The sequence below is a fragment of the Hirsutella rhossiliensis genome (genome assembly GCF_020360975.1).
Source record: "Hirsutella rhossiliensis strain HR02 chromosome Unknown scaffold00009, whole genome shotgun sequence".
Lineage (NCBI taxonomy): Eukaryota > Fungi > Ascomycota > Sordariomycetes > Hypocreales > Ophiocordycipitaceae > Hirsutella > Hirsutella rhossiliensis.
The window spans coordinates 985381-1003916 of record NW_025408675.1 but is presented as its reverse complement, the minus strand read 5'-3'; the positions used below and the strand labels follow the sequence as shown (position 1 = coordinate 1003916).

General features: G+C 40.8%; 2 protein-coding genes across 2 annotated transcripts; one reads left to right on the top strand and one right to left on the bottom strand.

Annotated features, from left to right (window-relative positions):
- Positions 1–12246: 12246 nt before the first annotated feature.
- On the top strand, positions 12247–13832 carry HRG_08034 (pyridine nucleotide-disulfide oxidoreductase domain-containing protein; the record flags this gene model as incomplete). The annotated part of the gene is made up of 2 exons (XM_044866505.1): positions 12247–12512; positions 12572–13832. The coding sequence occupies 2 exons, from the start codon at positions 12247–12249 to the stop codon at positions 13830–13832; spliced, it is 1527 nt and encodes a 508-aa protein (XP_044718394.1).
- Positions 13833–14601: 769 nt separating this feature from the next.
- On the bottom strand, positions 14602–16210 carry HRG_08033 (Aminoglycoside phosphotransferase; the record flags this gene model as incomplete). Its single annotated transcript, XM_044866504.1, has 4 exons — positions 14602–15054; positions 15102–15710; positions 15770–15907; positions 15974–16210. 4 exons carry the CDS (start codon positions 16208–16210, stop codon positions 14602–14604), a joined length of 1437 nt encoding a protein of 478 aa, XP_044718393.1.
- Between the last annotated feature and the right edge of the window lie 2326 nt (positions 16211–18536).

Sequence of the window (18536 nt, the reverse complement as noted above, 5' to 3'; positions counted from 1 at the left end):
TCGACCGATCTTTCCGCTTACGTTATCGATTACCCGATTTTACGCTTATTACTTATACCTTCTTATAATTATATAGGTATATTAATAGTTACGATATTACTTAAAGTAACGTAGTATTATACTAAATAAGAGCTTTTAATATATAATAACTAGTATTATTCCTAAGGGATAAACCTATTAAGGGGTTTATATTAATAGATATAATAAGGCGTAGTATTATAACTATAGCTACTAAGCCGCTAACGGTCGACCGCGTTAAGTATATAATACGGCCTAACGGATAAATAGTCGGTACGACTATCTAATAGATATAGGATCGAGGGGATTATAGAGATCTAAGTAATCTAGGATTAATAGGATTACTACGCCCTATACGATCTAACGTTAGGGATTATAGCTAGGCCTATAATCTAAGGATAGTCTCTATAGGTATATATAGCTACTTACTTTTACTCCTTTAAATAGATAGCTCTCTAGCTTTTAATATATTATAGATCTTTATTACGATTCTATCTCTAATTCTAATTACTTAATTATAGTCTATAGTCTATAACCTCCGACTTATTACTAATATAATATACTTATTATTACTTAAACCACGCCCTATTATATCTATTAATATAAACCCCTTAATAGATTTATCCCTTAAGAATAATACCGGTCGTTATACGTTAAAAGCTCTTATTTAATATAATACTATATTACTCTAAGTAATATCGTAACTATTAATATACCTATATAGTAAGCTAGATTAACTAACTCTAGAGCTACTATATCGCCTTAAGATATAATACGCGAGATTATTACCCTTCGATATAAGGTATAGTTACTTAAGAATAAAAGAGGTAATAGATAAGTTAAGGACCTTAGAGAAGTAGTTAAACTAAAGTAGCTAGGACTATTCGATAGTACTTATAGTACTCTTTAAGACTTTCTTACTTAACTTAAGGCCTACTACCGGTTCTACTTAACGAAACTTTTAAACTTAGTCGAAAAGGTACTCTATATAGGAAATTATTTATCTAGAACGGCACTCGCTTAGTTTAGACCTATTATAAGGGACTATCTTAATAACTAACTAATATAACGAAATAGCGAAACGGATAAAGTCTTTACTAGTTTCTAAGGATTTAAAGAAGCTATTACTAAGGTATTTAAAATAACCGATAAAGAATAAGAAGCCGAATAGAAACTTTAAGAACTTTAATAAAGGACCTTAGTATTAGACTATACTATTAAATTCCGTTAAGTTACCTTAAAACTTAAATAAGATAACGAACCCCTTATATCGCGATTTTATAATAAACTTAAGGAAGAAGTTAAGGACAAACTCTATAAGGAAGATTAACCTAACGGCCTCTTAAACTATATTACTATAGTAGTATAAATCGATAATAGATAGTATACGTAATACTAAGAAAAGAAATAAAAAAGAGGAAACTAAAACCCTTCTTATAGGAATAACTTTAACTAACGCGCTAACTATAAAAAGAAACGTAAAACTCCTATTACTTATACCTATATAACTAACCTAGGTAAGATAGATCTAAACGTAATATAGAAAAGTAAAGGAAAGTATTTTAACTATAGGAAACTTAGATATTACTTTAAAGAATATAGATAACCTTATAAGGAGAAGAAAACCTATTAAGTACTAGCCCTAAAAGGTAAGAAATACTTAAACGCTACTAATAAATAAGAACTAAAGTATAAACTCCTTAGTTAGACTATATACTATAACGATAAATATATAGTATACTTAAGCGATAAAAACGGTACTAGATAGTTCTTAAAGCTATTAAAGAAAACCTTTATAATAATATAATAAAGGGATCCTAAAATATAGAAATAAGTTAAATTCGTAGAACTAAAATACCCTTATCCTAAAGGAGTCTCTTAAGACTAAATTAAGAAGAATAGTAAACGATTCTAAGAAGATATATAAAATAAAAATCAATAATAATAATAGGTAGTCTATAAATAATATAATAAAGAAGATATAGATATAGCCTTTATACTTACGAAACTTAGATAATAACCTAAGGAAGAATAACGAAGTATCGACGATATAAGCTCTAAAGAATAAGAAATACCTAAAGAAACGAAAGATAAGAATAAACTTATACTACTACCCTTATTACTAAGGGAAAATACTATAATTAAAGAACACGCTCTATACTTTAAAGAATTTAAAGAAATACTTAAAATTAAAACTTAATAAATACCTTAAATTCTTATAGAAAACTAATAAGCTATATTAATTTAATATTATCTAGTACTACGCGGAGGAGACTATACTATAGCTATCGCTATAGTCGATACCTTTATAGCTTTATAATAAAAATAGTAACTATAAGGAGAATTTAAAAATAATCTATAAATACTACTTACTTATAAGTATTATAAGTATATTTTATAGATATTATACGTTTACCTAAATTATATAATATACTTTTAGATAAAGGCATAATATAACGCCTTCTTAGTTAGGTTTAAAGGATAAGTACTTTTAAAACCCTACCTAAGTATAGAACTAAACTACTAGAAAATCGATTAACGCTACCTAAACGACTAAGTTATATTATTAGAACCTAATTATAGTACGCTACTTAAATACTATAATAATTATAGTTTATTAACGAGATATCTTTTAAAGATATATAAAATCTATAAATACGCTAAAATAAAGGAATAGTATAACGCTACTCGCTTTAAAGTATCTAAACTATTAATCTTTTAAAGACTTATATAATAAATTAAATATAATAAAGAAGATTACTATAAATATATATACCCGAACTATAGAGTTTATAAATATAAAAAAGTATAAGTATAGTATAAATAATATAACGGTATACTAAAAGATTATTAGTAATATATATAAAGGCTATAAGCTATATTCGACTAAAGAAGAATCGATATAGAAATACTATATATAAAATAAAAAGATATAAAACGAAAACTTAACCTTTAGTATAAAAATAAATAAAATTATAAAGTATAGTATATAATTAACTATAAAGTAGTATAATATAAATAATATAGTATCGAGAAATAAGAAATCTTCGATTAGCTATAAGAAATTAGTCTCTTAAGCCCTAATATAATACTATATAACGAAGATATAAAGAAATAATATTAATAATAAATTAAAGAAGAATACCTAAATAAAATAAATAAGGACTAAGTAAAAAACAAGGTCCGCTATTTATAAAAGGGCTATAGACTAGTATAATATAATAAGATCTAAGGACCTTATATATAGTAACGGTAAGCTATAGTAACTAAATAGTATTAGATATTTAAATCGCGGGATATTACGCGTATATACTTTTAGACTATAGCGCAATAAGTAATTACGTTTTACCTAAAGTTATTAATTATTACCGACTTATATAGAGATATAAGAAAGATCTATATAAACTTATAAATATTAAAGGAGAGGCCTTTAACTATAATAACGGAATTATTAATATAGAGATTAATTACCTTAATATTAATATCTAAGGCTACGACGAACGAGTTAACTTTAATATTATAGATATTAGAAAATATAACCTTATATTAGGACTTTTATAACTATAAGAGAGCAACCTACTAATTAACTAGAAAACTAGCTAGCTATATTAAAACGAAGATATAAGTTTCTAAGACTAGTAGATTTAGAAGAAAGTAAAATTTTACGATAATTTAGCTACTAAATAAGATAAAAGGGATAACCGTTTAAGTAAATTATTATAGGCTTTAGTAATATAAACGAAAATAGTAACTAAACTAGCGGATATAATAAAATCGACTAATAAGACCTATATACTAATTAATATAGCTATATAACCTAGTATCTAATATAAATAAAATAAAGGATATAATATAAAGATTTAAAGAGTTATTACTACTTTAAGGAAAGACCTTAAATAAATTAATAAAGAGCTTAAGTTAAGAGAAACTAGCTCTTAAGAGAAAAAATAAAGCCTATAAGATAAAATAAAGAATATCCCCTAGGAATACTAGAAATATAATAAACTCTTTAAGAAAGAACTTAAGATAGGGTTACTTAAATATAGCTAATAGGACCACGAAATTTATCTTAAGGATAGAATAACGCTAATATTCTATAAAATCTATAACTTAAATAAAAAGTAACTATAAACGCTATACGACTACCTTAATAAGAATCTATAAAAGGGATATATATAAACGTTAATATCTAAAGTAAGCTACCTAGTTATATTTATTTTAAAGAAAAATAGTAAGCTATAACTAATTATCGACTATAGACGCTTAAACGATATTATAATAAAGGACCGAATACTATTACCGCTTATATTAGAACTATAAGATCGACTATATAGTAAAAAATAGTTTATAGCCCTTAATCTTAAAGGCGCCTATAACTTAATACGTATAAAAAAGGGATATAAATAGATAATAGCCTTTAAAACGAAATTCGGACTATTTAAATATCTAGTAATACTATTTAGACTTATAAATATACTAACTACCTTTTAATAGATAATTAATAATATCCTATATAAATACTTAGATATCTTTATAGTAGTATACCTAGATAATATCTTAATCTTCTTAGATATATTAGAAGAATATAAGGAATATATCTATAAGGTACTTCGCGTACTTTAAAATACGAAGTTACTAGTTAAACTAAAGAAAAGTAAGTTCTATATATAGAAAGTAGACTTCCTTAAATATACGATCTTACTAAGAGAGATATAAATATAATAAGATAAGATTAACTTAGTTAAAGAATAGCTAACGCTAAAGAACGTTAAGGACGTATAAAGTTTCCTAGGATTTATAAATTACTACCGACGATTTATTAAAGATTTTAGAAAGATTATAATACTATTATATAACTTAATAAAGAAGGAAAAAAAAATTATATAGGACGATAAAGCTAATAAAGCTTTCGAATATATTAAAACTATAATTATATAAGAATTAGTCTTAACTACCTTTAATCTAAAACGATAAATCGAACTTAAAACTAATATATTAGACTTTACTTTAGGAGTATAAATCGGATAAAAAGATAATAAAGAAAGACTACGACTAATTATATTTTACTTAAAGAAGCTATATAGTGTAGAACTTAATTACCTTATCTACGATAAAGAATTCCTTATAATTATTTAAGCTTTTAAGGAATTTTAATACTACCTTCTTAGAAGTAAATATAAAGTTAAGGTCTATATAGACTATAAGAATATCTTATATTTTATAATAATATAATAGTTAAACGGACGATAGATCTAATAGGCTAAATACTTATTAGAATTCGACTATAAAATAATCTATAGAAAAGGAATAAAAAACGGTCGAGCTAATACCCTTAGTTAACGAAGTAACTACGATATAGGGGCACCTATAGCGGAAGGATAGCTCTTAGAAATTAACGAAAACGGGAACTACTAGTAACGATAGCTAAATATAATATTTAAAGTATAACCTAATAACTCGACTTACTAAAAGATCCTAAAATAGATAAAAGAATATAAAGTATTAAATAGATATAATATAGGATATTTAGAAGTTCTAATATATAAAAATAAAATCTAAATACTACTAAAATTATAAGATAAAGTTATATAAGATATATATAAATATCTAATATATAGATACTAAGGAATTTAAAGAATAATAAAATAGATTAAACGATAATATAACTTCCTATAGCTTAAGAAAGTAATATAATAAGTTATTAAAGAATATAAACTTTACGTATAAAGTAAAGCTAAACGATATAAACTATATAAAGAATTATAACCGCTACTAGTACTAGAGAAACTATAGGATTTAATAGCTTTCGACTATATTATAAAGCTACTACTATTAAAAGAACCTATAACTAATATTAAGTACGATAGTATATTTATTATTACCGATAGACTAACGAAGTATAGGTATTTTTTACTATATAAAGAAGTAAGTAATATAAAAGAGCTAGTATATATATTCCTATAAATAATTATTAGTAATTATAGACTACTAAACGAGATTATCTTTAATAAAGAAAGTATATTTATAGCTAAGTTTTAGTAAGCTCTTATAGTATAATTAAGGACGAAATATAAGCTTAGTATAGCTTATTACCTATAAATAGATAGATAAATAGAACGACTTAACTAAACGCTTAAATAATATTTACGATACTATATTAGCTACGAATAAAACGATTAAGTTAAATAGCTATTAATAGCGTAACTAATTTATAATAGCTTAATTATAGAAATAACTAAGCTCTTACTAGTATACGCTAATTATAGATATAACCTAAAAGTATTTAAGGTTACTTAATAAGGACTATAAGCGGAACGAGCGATACTATAAGTAGATTAGCTATAAAAATTATATAAAGAAATATAATAAGAACTTTAATTTATTAAAGAATAAATATCTACTTACTATAATTAAAAAAGATTATAGGGACTAATCTTTCGAGAGGGAGATATAGTTTACCTTATACGATAAAATATTAAAATAAAATAACTAAGTAATAAATTAGATTTTAAGAAACTTAAACTATTTAAGGTTAAGAAAACTATTTTAAAAGTTAACTATAAACTTTCGCTAATAATAATAATATAGATATACCTAATATTTTATATCTTATTATTAGAACTAGTACTATAAGACGCTAAACTATAAGATAAAATTAAAGTTAACGATAATTAGGAATATAAAGCTAAATAAATACTAAATATAAGAAAATAAGGTTAGTAATAAGAATACCTTATTAAATAGAAAGGATACGGACTAAAAGAGAATACCTAGGAACTACTTAAGCACTTAACTTACTATAGCTCTTTACTTCGATAATTTTACTAGAAGGTTTAGAAGGGATTAAAGGACTAAGATCTATAAACTCCTCGCTAATACTAAATAAGGACTAATTTACCTTATTAGGAACGCCTAACGATTATAAGTTATTTACTACCTAATACTTATACGTATTAAGCGTTGGTAAAACGCTATCCTTAGTATCTACTTCTTAGATACTACGATAAAATAACTTAGAACTCTTTTCCTTTATATAATTCTAAATCTTCTAGATACGAGCTAAATAATTAACGGCGATAGATATTTATAACTAAAGGTTCGTAAGCTATACCTAAAGCTCTAATAAGGCTTCCCTAGCTTCCTCCTCTTTAGAATATAGCCTACGCTACTCTGCTAATAATTTAGTTACTAAAAGAAATACGTTAGCTACTACGCGTAGAAAGAATTAAAAGACACCTATAAGAAGAGGCTACTAAAATACTATTATAATAAGGACGACTACTAGTAATATAGTTATTATAGCGTAAAGAATTTTCGGCTATCCGATAATTCGTCTTCTTTGCTTTAAAGTATTAAGTGCATAGTATATCGGTAGGATCTCCGCTTAAGTCGATATATTTAGTAAGAGCAGCGCGCTTAGAGGCTTTTTAAGAACGATTTTTTAGTATATAACTAAATATACTATTAGTAGTATATCCTAAAAAGATAAAGAAATAAGGAACGATATACTTACGCACGACGCGATAAGGGTATATTTATATATAGCGGCTAAGGCAGCTATAGTAGGTCTTATAGATAAGACTAAAAGGAGGGGAGATATCGTGTTACGACTATAGCTACTAGGCCGCTAATAGTCGACCGCGTTAAGCACGTAATACGGCCTAACGGATAAATAGTCGGCATAACTATTTAATAGATATAGGATCGAGGGGATCGTAGAGATCTAAGTAATCTAGGATTAATAGGATTACTACGCCCTATACGATCTAACGTTAGGGATTATAGCTAGGCCTATAATCTAAGGATAGTCTCTATAGGTATATATAGCTACCTATTTTTACTCCTTTAGATAGATAGCTCTCTAGCTTTTAATATATTATAGATCTTTATTACGATTCTATCTTTAATTCTAATTACCTAGTTATAGTCTATAGTCTACGACCTCTAACTTATTACTAACGTAATATGCTTATTATTGCTTAGACTATACCCTATTATATCTACTAATATAAACCCCTCGATAGGTTTATCCCCTAGGAATAATACCGGTCGTTATACGTAGTCTAAGTAGTAATAAGTATATTATATTAGTAATAAGTTAGAGGTTATAAACTATAGACTATAACTAAGTAATTAGAATTAAAGATAGAATTATAATAAAGATCTATATTAAAAGCTAAAGAGCTATCTATCTAAAGGAGTAAAAGTAGGTAGCTATATATACCTATAGTCCCCTTACTATAACGATATTACTTATTATATTTAGCCCGTTTAGTTTACTTAGTATTAATCTAGCTAATCTAACTAATTAAACTAATTAGTACTTAGTTTACTTAGTATTAATCGTCTAATCTAACTAATCTAACTAATCTATTATATAACCTTTATATTAATAGTTCTTTTATAGTCTATAGCGCCTAGCACCCTATGCTTTAGCTATATAGCCTATATTTTAACCGTCTTCCCCTTATAGTTAGCTAGTTCGTAATATTCCTTAATAATTTAGCCTAGCTTATTAGCCTCTTTAATTCCTTCCCCTATATATACTACCTTAAGGTATAGTACTATTTTTATTCTTAGTCCCTTTAAAGGTAAAAGTAGTATTAGTATATTGCCTCTTATTAATAGTAGTATCTTAATATCGTTAAGCGACTTATATAAGCTCTTTTTATTAGTAGGTATAAATAGGTATTAAATAAAGGTTAATTTAGTCTTAAAGTTATAGCTCTAGCTTAGTAAAAAATATAAGAGTATACGCCTTTTTTAATAGGCGTTTAAAATACCTCTTTAAGGAGTTAAGGTATAAGCTAAACTCTAAAAAGGACTAGCTTTCTTATTAGCGAGCCTCTTTTAATTATATCGCTAATAGTATCTCCTTATTTATAATATCCTTAATTAAAATAAGTATTTATTCCTTAAAGTATACTTAATCTATACTATATTTAGTTTAGTTAATCGGCGTCTATTCTTTAAGGTATTAGCGCTATCTCGCTTTATAGTCGCTATATATATAATCTACTATATAAAGGATCTTTATTTTATCGCGATAAAAGTATTTAAGCGCTGCCTTAAAGGCATCCTTTAGATCGTAAGTCTAGTCTAGACGTTTCTATATATTAGTAGGTTAAGATAATTAAGCGATATTTTTAATCTTAACCTCGCTACCGCGGCTACCGTCCGATTTAAGGGAGTAGGACTATTAACGCTTTCTTAAACGGATAGCGATAGCACTAGTACGTTTAGTAATTTCCTCCTTTAATTATATAACGCGGTCTTATAGGCGTTTCGTCTCCTCTAGCTCCTTAATACGCGCTTATAGAGCTATAAGCTTTTCTTAGCGAGTTAGTAGTCTTATACCTATAAGTAGCGATATCTTTAATATAGCTAGAATATCGTCTATAATAAGGGTCTATTCTAAGGATATATCTCCTTATTCTTCGTCTCTTAAGTAGATAGTTAATATACGTAATAAAGAGGCCTCGACTAGTTAATTACTATATCGCGCTATAAGAGCGTTACGTAGTCTTCTCTAAGTAGCTATCTTTATTAGGTAACTAAAAAGGGAAGCTTTAGAAATTATAAGGGAATACGTATTATAGTATAATTAGTTAGGTAGTAGAGATAGCTAGAGGTATTGCGCTATATATATTGCGTTCTCCTTATTATAAGACTAAAGCTTACGAGAAGAGGGATTTTTTCCTCTTCGGCCGGAGTAGCGAGAGGTCTATAATATATAAGCGGGGTAGGCACGATTCCCTGCCGATACCCTGCCGATATATTAGTACTACGTACCCGAGTACTTTATTAGCCTATACCTCCTAGTAGCGTTCTTATACGAACCCTCTTTAAGTAAGAGGGGGCGGCTAGTACGACGTACTTAAATAGTATAGAGTACTAGCTACTAAATAAACTTTCCTTTTACTATATTTACCTTCCCTTTTTATAAAATAAAATTAAGAGCCTTTTTTATTTTTAGATAACCTCCTTAAATAAATAATAAAGTAGCCGAATTTAATATTAAAATAGCCTTATATTTATTAGACTAAACGCTCCTCTACCTATTACCCTACTATCTAGAAGCTAAGGTAGTAAGGGGGTATATTAAGGAGAGTAGGTATAAGAGGCTATAGTTATACTTAGTAGACCTAATAGTTATAAATAATAAAGCCTGCTTAACTAATATAACTCCCTTAGCCTAAGGATATTATATAGGCTTAACTTAGGTATAGGAATATCTTAATGCCCTCTTTTAGCTAGCTATATATAGTTACTATACCTATATAAGCCCCTCCCTTGTCCTAATAGATAGACTAAGATATACATCACTAAATTCACCTTTCTATGCCCCTATTTCTTCCACTGTGCTCTCAAGCCCCTGCTTGAGAATACCCCTCCTGCCCTTTTCGAGTCACCTAGGTATAGTGACATGGCTGGCTATGGAATTCAAACACATGTATCGGCGCGCCGTGCAAAGCTCAATTCGTGCAAATGATACATCTGAAACTATCGTAAGATCCCGTCAATTAGTCCACTTGTGTGGCCGCAACTGCCTCCTCGACTACAGACGACGCCGACGTAGCTCTTGCGCCTCTGCTTCGTCCCTCTCTGCTTCGTCCCTCTCTGCTTCTTCCCCCGTCTAGATAGATCCCCTGCCCTTTGGGTTTGCGGGCCCCTAGGTTGATAGCTGAACTTGTTTGGCCAGCAAGCTACCCTTCAAGCCCTGAAAGGACTTATCTGGCTATATTTCTCTGTGAGGTTTCGGAGGCACAGGCAACCCTCCTGATAACTGGGTTAGGCTGCCAGACACCACATCACATCAGAACCTCCCTAGGGGCTCAATAGAAGGCCAACCAGCTAGCGCAGCTTCCCGAATGGGGTTTCAACACTTGCTAATTCGCTCAGTGGGGACCCGCAACCGGGCTCATAATAAACTTCTGTTGTGTAAGTGCCTTCCTCCGTCATACCGTCTGCTGGGTTCTCTGCTGAGGCGGTCCAGTTGACTTTCATCCTTTCCTCCTGCACCTCCTGTCGAAGCCAGTGTCTGTGGGCGTCAACGTGCTTTAAGTTCGTCTTAAGCTTCGCAATCAATTCGGTCAGAAATCTGATAGTCTGAAGTTTTATAACGCCAGAGTTTTGGTGTGCCTTCAACATGGATGCCAAGCTCTTTGGATTAGCCGGCCAAATGCCACTTGCTCCTCGGCTATATGTGACAGGGCCAGCAATTCGGCTTCTGTGACGACCCTATTACAGTAGCTTGTCTAGGGGCTTTCCAGTCAAATGGCCCACCAAGGAATAGTATATTTTCCTAAGGATAATATAGTTCTGTCTTGAAAAGAAGCTATAGAGATTGCACAGGCCAGTCAGAAAGATCTAGAGTATATGTTTTAGTCGTAGTATATTTACTAGATTTTATTTTATTGAGAAATTGCATCGCAAAGCTGATGCATATAATGCAGATGACCCTCATGGTCTCGGGTGCAGGCGATGTGATGGTGGATTGCGTTAGGAAACTGCTCGAGATATGGGGCACTTGTAGTTATATACGTTACCCCGCCAGATAGAGGTGGAGTATATCTACTTTCCTTTCTCTATGAAATAGCTGCTTAACCAAGTCCCTCTATCTTAATGTCATAGTGGAGCTTATAGATGCTGCCGCTTTGGGATCCTGTTGGGTTGTACGTACCAGAGTACACTGTCTGTCACCCGGCCCAGGCCAAAGGCGCTCTACGGCGCTGGAAGTCAAGAGTGAGGTTATCTTCGGCATAACCGAGCCCGGCCATGGCAGCTTTACTTGCCCCCTTTGGCGGCGGCAACGCGGATATTTGTGAACGGGTTTAACGGCCAATTGCCCGCATTGACAAGCCAGTGTCGTGCTCTTCAACGTCTCCCAATGGCCGCTTGATTAGCAATCGCATCTTCCCATGCCGGGCCATCCGTGTCTTCACGATCGTACATGAGATAGTCAGAAATGATTACACATCCGTCGGCGATTCAGAGCCCCTGCTTTTCCTCGGAGCCGAGCTACGACAGCAGGGCGGCATGTCGCCATCGTCTGCCTCCCTGTTCTTCTCCAGATACAAATACATACTACGTAGCTACAAGAACGACGTCCTTCTCTTTCCCCGCCCCCACCAACCGCCACTACCTTAGATCCTCCCCTCTTTTAGCAGAGACATCTCCCCCTCCCCCTCCCCCTCCTCCTCCTCTGCCTGTGCGACACGAGCTCCCATGCAAACCCTCGCACGCGCCGCCCCGTCGTCCCTCTTCGCCCGAGCCGCCGCCGCCGCCGCCGCCCCGCTACGAATCGCCTCCCTGTCCCGCCATCTGTCCACTTCATCGCCCGTCATGGCCCCCGTCACAAAAGACGCCGACTTCCTCGTCCTCGGCGGCGGCAGCGGCGGCCTCGCCTCGGCCCGCATGGCCAGCGCCAAGTTTGGCGCAAAGGCCCTCGTCGTCGAGGCAAAGCGCCTCGGCGGAACCTGCGTCAACGTCGGGTATGTCGGCCGCGTCCATCCGTTCCCATCCGCCTTCTTCCTCTGACTCGTCCCTCTAGCTGTGTCCCCAAGAAGGTCACGTACAACGCCGCCGCCATTGCCGAGACGATCCACGACGCCAAGGCCTACGGCTTCTCCGTCGACCAGACCGCCCCCTTTGACTGGACCACCTTCAAGACCAAGCGCGATGCCTACGTGAAGCGCCTCAACGGCATCTACCAGCGCAACCTCGACAACGACAAGGTCGAGTTCCTGCACGGCCGCGCCCGCCTGCTCTCCAAGACCCAGGTCGAGGTGACGCTCGACGACGGCTCCAAGGTGCTGGTCAACGCAAAGAAGATCCTCGTCGCCGTCGGCGGCCGCCCCAACTCTCCCCCCCGCATCCCCGGCGCCGAGCTCGGCATCAACAGTGACGGCTTCTTCGACATCGACACGCAGCCCAAGCGCGTCGCCATCGTCGGCGCTGGCTACATCGGGGTCGAGTTTGCCGGCATGTTCAATGCCCTCGGCACCGAGACGCACCTCTTCATCCGCCACGACACCTTCCTGCGCCACTTTGACCCCATGGTCCAGGAGACGGTGACCAACGAGTACGAGCGCCTCGGCGTCAAGTTGCACAAGCGCACCAACCCGTCCAAGATTGAGCGCGCCGCCAACGGCAAGCTCACCGTCACCTACAAGGACGACGCCGGCAAGGAGAGCTCCGTGTCCGACGTCGACCACCTCATCTGGGCCACCGGGCGCACCCCCGAGACGCACGGCATCGGCCTCGAGGAGGCGGGCGTCAAGCTCGACGCCAAGGGCTACGTCGCCGTCGACGAGCTCCAGAACAGCAGCGTCGACAACATCTACGCCCTCGGCGACGTGGCCGGCCGCGTCGAGCTGACCCCCGTGGCCATTGCCGCCGGGCGCAAGCTGGCCCACCGCCTCTTCGGCCCGGCACAGTTCTCGAGCGCCAAGCTCGACTACACCAACGTGCCGTCGGTCGTCTTCGCGCACCCCGAGGTGGGCAGCATCGGCCTGACGGAGCCGCAGGCGCTGGAGCAGTACGGCAAGGACAAGGTCAAGGTGTACAAGACGAGCTTCACGGCCATGTACTACGCCATGATGGAGCCGGAGCACAAGGGCCCGACGAGCTACAAGCTCGTCGTCGTCGGGCCCGAGGAGAAGGTGGTGGGCCTGCACATTGTTGGCCAGGGCAGCGCCGAGATGCTGCAGGGCTTCGGCGTGGCCATCAAGATGGGCGCCACAAAGGCCGACTTTGACAGCTGCGTCGCCATCCACCCGACGAGCGCCGAGGAGCTGGTGACGCTCAAGTAGGTCGGATATGGAGAGACGATGGATAGAAGAGGTGGGAACATGTCGGTTTGGCGAGCATGCGAGTGCAGGTTTTGAGGTGTTGACAGAAAAGCGCTTTGTCTCCTCAGGTATTCATAGAGCAAATGGTTGCAATCTCATCCCCGTCATCATTATCCCCGCGATAGCTCACAAGCTCGCCGCGTCAACGAGCACGCCAACAACCAAAGGCCATAAGCTCCCCACGACAAGCAATCAGGGAGGTGCTACTGCAAACGACGCCGTGACACCACGGCTCGCCGCGGGACCCGTGCTGACAGCAAGAATGCCGTACAACAAGGACGGCAGCAGCAGCAGCAGCAGCAGCGCCTTGCCTCTTCTCTCTCCCCACACGGCACGGGCCTTGATGCTGACAAGACGACGGGCAAATCGCAGTGGAGAGGGGGCACGGAGGACGAGTCCGGATTCCTGAAACGCGGCAAAGCCTGGGTCCCGCACAGTCTGTGTGTTGCCGCGTCCCCCCTTGTGAGGCGAGGTGAGAGGTGCGGGAACGCGTGGCCCCAGCTGCTTGCCTGTTCTCAGCCAGCCAAAGCCAGCCTCAGAGCCGGCCAATGCCCGAGAAATCAGCTAGATCGACGGGTATTTCTCCGTCGGGCAGACATGACTCGTCCTCGTCTGCAGCATCGCCTTGCTCTAGATGTTTCCTGTTCCCCCATCCCACCATCTAGTTCTATCCCTGGTCCAAAACGAGGCATGGGGAGGTTTCTCCCGTTTGCCTGCCAAACCCCCCCTCTCAACCCTCGCTCGCCCCCCGTCCAAAGGCCTCGCGTATCTGCTCCAGGTAGCGTTCCCTCTCGTGCACCTTTCGGGAGATCAACTCGGACGACCCGGGGGCCCAGTAGGGCGCCACCAGCCGCTCAAACTCTTTCCAGGGCTCCGTGGCCGCATCTCCGTAGATGGGCTGGATATGCTGCAGGAACAGGTTGTAGAGCCCGGTCGAGGCCTCTACGGCGCTCATGTACCAAAAGCGCCCCGTCTCCCATGCAGTCCGCATCGCATCCGCGTAGGCGACGACGCTACCTGTATCGCGGGCCGCCGTCGTCTTCTCCTCCTCCTCAAACACGGAAACAAACTCGTCGAGTCGTTGCCCATACGCGACCAGATGCTCGCCCGTGATTTGGTCAATGGCCCGGCCCGTCAGCCAGTGCGGCGGAAGCAGCATCTCGACCGGTCGGGAGCAGGCCCTCTCAAGATCGAGAGGCACGTTATGTGCCAGTCGTCGTCGACAAAGACATTGCTCGGGTGCAGGTCCGTGAGCATGAGGACAAAGGGCCCATGCCGTAGCTCGCGATCGGTAAAGTGTGGCAGGAGCGCACGCATAATTGTCAAGGCGGAGAGCTGCGACTGTCCATCGGCGTAGTCGAGAATGGCGTTGGGCAGATGACGGATTCGATGGTCATGGCAGGCCAACAGATCCAGCAGGTAAGTGTCGGCCGTGGCGTAGGTCAGGTCCCGGGCAATGTTTGTCTGCAGTCCCTCGTTTTCGAGCTGGTGGAGATTGAGCGTCAGTGGTCGGTTTGTCAGGGAAACGACAGCGTGGTTGTCCATGGTCAGGGACCCAATCCGAGGGAAGGGAACGCGGGCCAGCTCAAGCATGATGCGAGATATGTCTCGATGGATGGTCTTGCGTCTGTTGTCGTCTTGGCGCAGAGCATCCCAAGTCTCGGAAAGCATGCGCCCATGCTGCACAAAATCCACCACCAAGTAACCCGACGACAGGTTGAGGCGACGCGGACAAGTCACATAGCCGGAAGGACAAGGCCTGCCTAGCATCCAAAGCAACGACCGTCGTATGTACCATCCGAGTTGCGAAACAAGAGGCGCTCGATCGAGGGCTGTAAACTAGATGCAACACATTCCCGTCAGAAGTGCCATTCGGGGCTTCGACGTGGGCTCCTCACAATTGGGCCACCGGGGAAGCCGAACCCCCAGAGACGGGGTATTGGGACCCATGGGCAGTGGGCTTGGATCCAGGCGTACGTGGCAACCTCGCAGCGGAGTTTCTCATCGGCGTTACCCGGATGGGTCGATTCACCAATCTTGTAGGGCAAGGGAAACCTGACCATGACCCTTTTCTCACCATTGACGTACACAGGAACACAGACATTGAAGCTACCGTGGACCCATTCGTCGACCCACGGCGCCCGGCACGAGTCCCTGGAGACGTGGAGATGGTGCGATACAATGGTTTCAATCTCGTCGGCATGGGCGTGGAGATGGCTGCAAAAGTCCAGCCGCTTCTCGGGGTACGACAGCTTCTCCAGGATGTCATCTTCAGCGTCGAGGGCTTCCGACAGGGTGATTCTGCCGGCCAATAGAGGAAGCGACGCGCATGGCGGCATCTGGAAGCGATGATTTGGAGAAGAGGGACGCGCTGAGGAAAGGGGGTTAGGCTGTGCTGGAGGAGGCGGGGAGCTGTCACGTGCCGTGCCTTACTTTACTTTACACCCATACGGACCCGTTCGCCGCTGTCCTGTCTCTCTAAACGGTAAGCACCACGCACTTGGCCAACACGTAGGGGCACAAAGGGGAGTGACCAGATGCTCGTTGCCTCGTCTCTTCAAGTCAAGTGGCACATGGACCCGACTTGCTGACCACTCGAGGTAATGCCCACCCTGGAACGCATACGTCCCCGCATGGTTATCATGGCCTCGTGGTCGTTGCACGCGCCTGAATGAAGGAATTTTGTTGGAAGCGTCGGCGAACCATCTACCAGCAGAGAGAGATGGGGAGGTGAAGTTTAGGGTGCTTTGTTCATGGATTGCACCGAATGTTTACCTACGAGGGCATACTCCAGATATGTATGTATAAATGAACCTGGGCAGTAATTTATGTAACTGGGGTCACTTTTGACAAGATGCGGCGCCCGCGTCCATTGACACCACGGTTGCCTTGGCATACATGGGGACATAAGGGGGTGCATGAGTAGGTTTTTGTGCTGCAGAGGTTCTTTGCCGAGTTCGAGAGCTACACATACCTCCCTGCATCTCAATCATGGCCAGCACGGAATATCTCGAGGATGCGTGAATCACAGCTATGATCCTCAACGTTAGCAGAGATTTCTACTAACAGCCACGTCTCTCTTCTCACAACGCCATGTTGTGCCACGTCTGCGTACAAGCGGCTGTCGACCAACGAGAGCCACGGTGCCACAGCGTCGTCCGGCACATCGATAACCCTCTCCCACCCCGGAGCAGAGTGGCAAGCCAAATTTTCACCCTGGCAAGCACGGCAAGCCAGTCAGCAGCGTCGGCTTTCCTCTCCTCTCACACGGGACGCTCATGGGGTGGCGGTGGCGTTTCTTGCCGGGTCGTCGTCGACGCCACCTCCGCAGACAAGGGCGCCGTGGCGGATGGCACGGCGTCGTGGCCACGATGCAGGTGATTGCAACGGACAATCGGCTGCAGCCACTTGGCCGAGACGCGAGAAGCCACTGGGGTTTGGCCCACACGCCCGGAAAGGCGCATGGGCATGCTCCTGGTCACATATAATAGTCCGGGGTCTTGGGGAAGCTTGTGGGGACGGCGGCGCGGCGCTCTGGGGCCCGGGGGAGTTGAGCAAGACGACGACGAGTCATGCCGACAATGTGACTCTATTTCAAGTGCTGCCGCGTCAAGCCTTCTCGTTGGTGGTCCCGAAGAGAGCGTGAGCGAGCGAGAGAAGGGGGGGGAGGGGGAGGTGCAGCTCTCATCAGCACCACTGCCCAGGTTGGTATCAACAGGAACTGATGCGGCCGGCAGCGACTTGGAAGCCAGCAGACTGACCAAGTTTGGGCCTGCTGCTAACATATAAACAGGAGCTGACGAGACGCCCCCAGGGCGACGATTTGGCTCCCCCTTGGAACCGGAGAACAGAGGGCCCAGGGATGGAAACTGGTTACTCCGTAACGGTGCGCAGTCATAGTTGCTTGTAATTACCGCTGCGCCGCCCATGCACATGCAGTTGACAGATGCACGCAGCGTTGCTCTGCGCAAGGTGGTGCCGTCGCATCGTGTGCCAGCAAAGCCGCGTCCATTGGCCAAGGCCGACAAGCACGCGTACAGTATCGTGTCTGGTGTATGTAGGATCGGCTGTGCGACTTGCTGTATGTGCGCTGCCGTCATGGCTCCGTTACCCCCACGACGGCGGCCAGCGACGGGGGAGGCGATGGGCGGCAGTCGGACCTACAGCATTACACGGAAGGCTATGTAATTGCCTCAAAGCCGCCATCTCTGACGAAGCCAGCCCCCCTTTGCACAGATTGATTTTGCCTTGCAGGACCACGGGTCCCATTCGTCCACCGAGGCTGCTGGGGTTGCTAATGCGGCAATAAATAGCTCGGAGCGGCTGGACAGCCTCTGTTCCAGCCTGGTCGGGGCTGGCGGGTGCAAATGGCGCTCAAAGAGGCGGCGGGAGGGACGGGGCGAGTTGCGAGAAAGAAGGGCTTCATCGTGGCCGTGAGCACTGAATCTCCAGCTTACCGCACCAGCATGCCGAGGCGCCTCCATTCGTCCAAGGTTGCCAGATCACCATTATCGCCATCACCACCACCGCCATGGGACCATGACCAATGGCCGTCGTTGTCTATGAACCCCCCCCCCCCCGTGTTCCTGGCTACCGACGGAGGCGGGGGTGGCGTGATATCTGCCCAAGTCGAGCACGGCGGATCGAGGATTGTTGAGCGGGCAG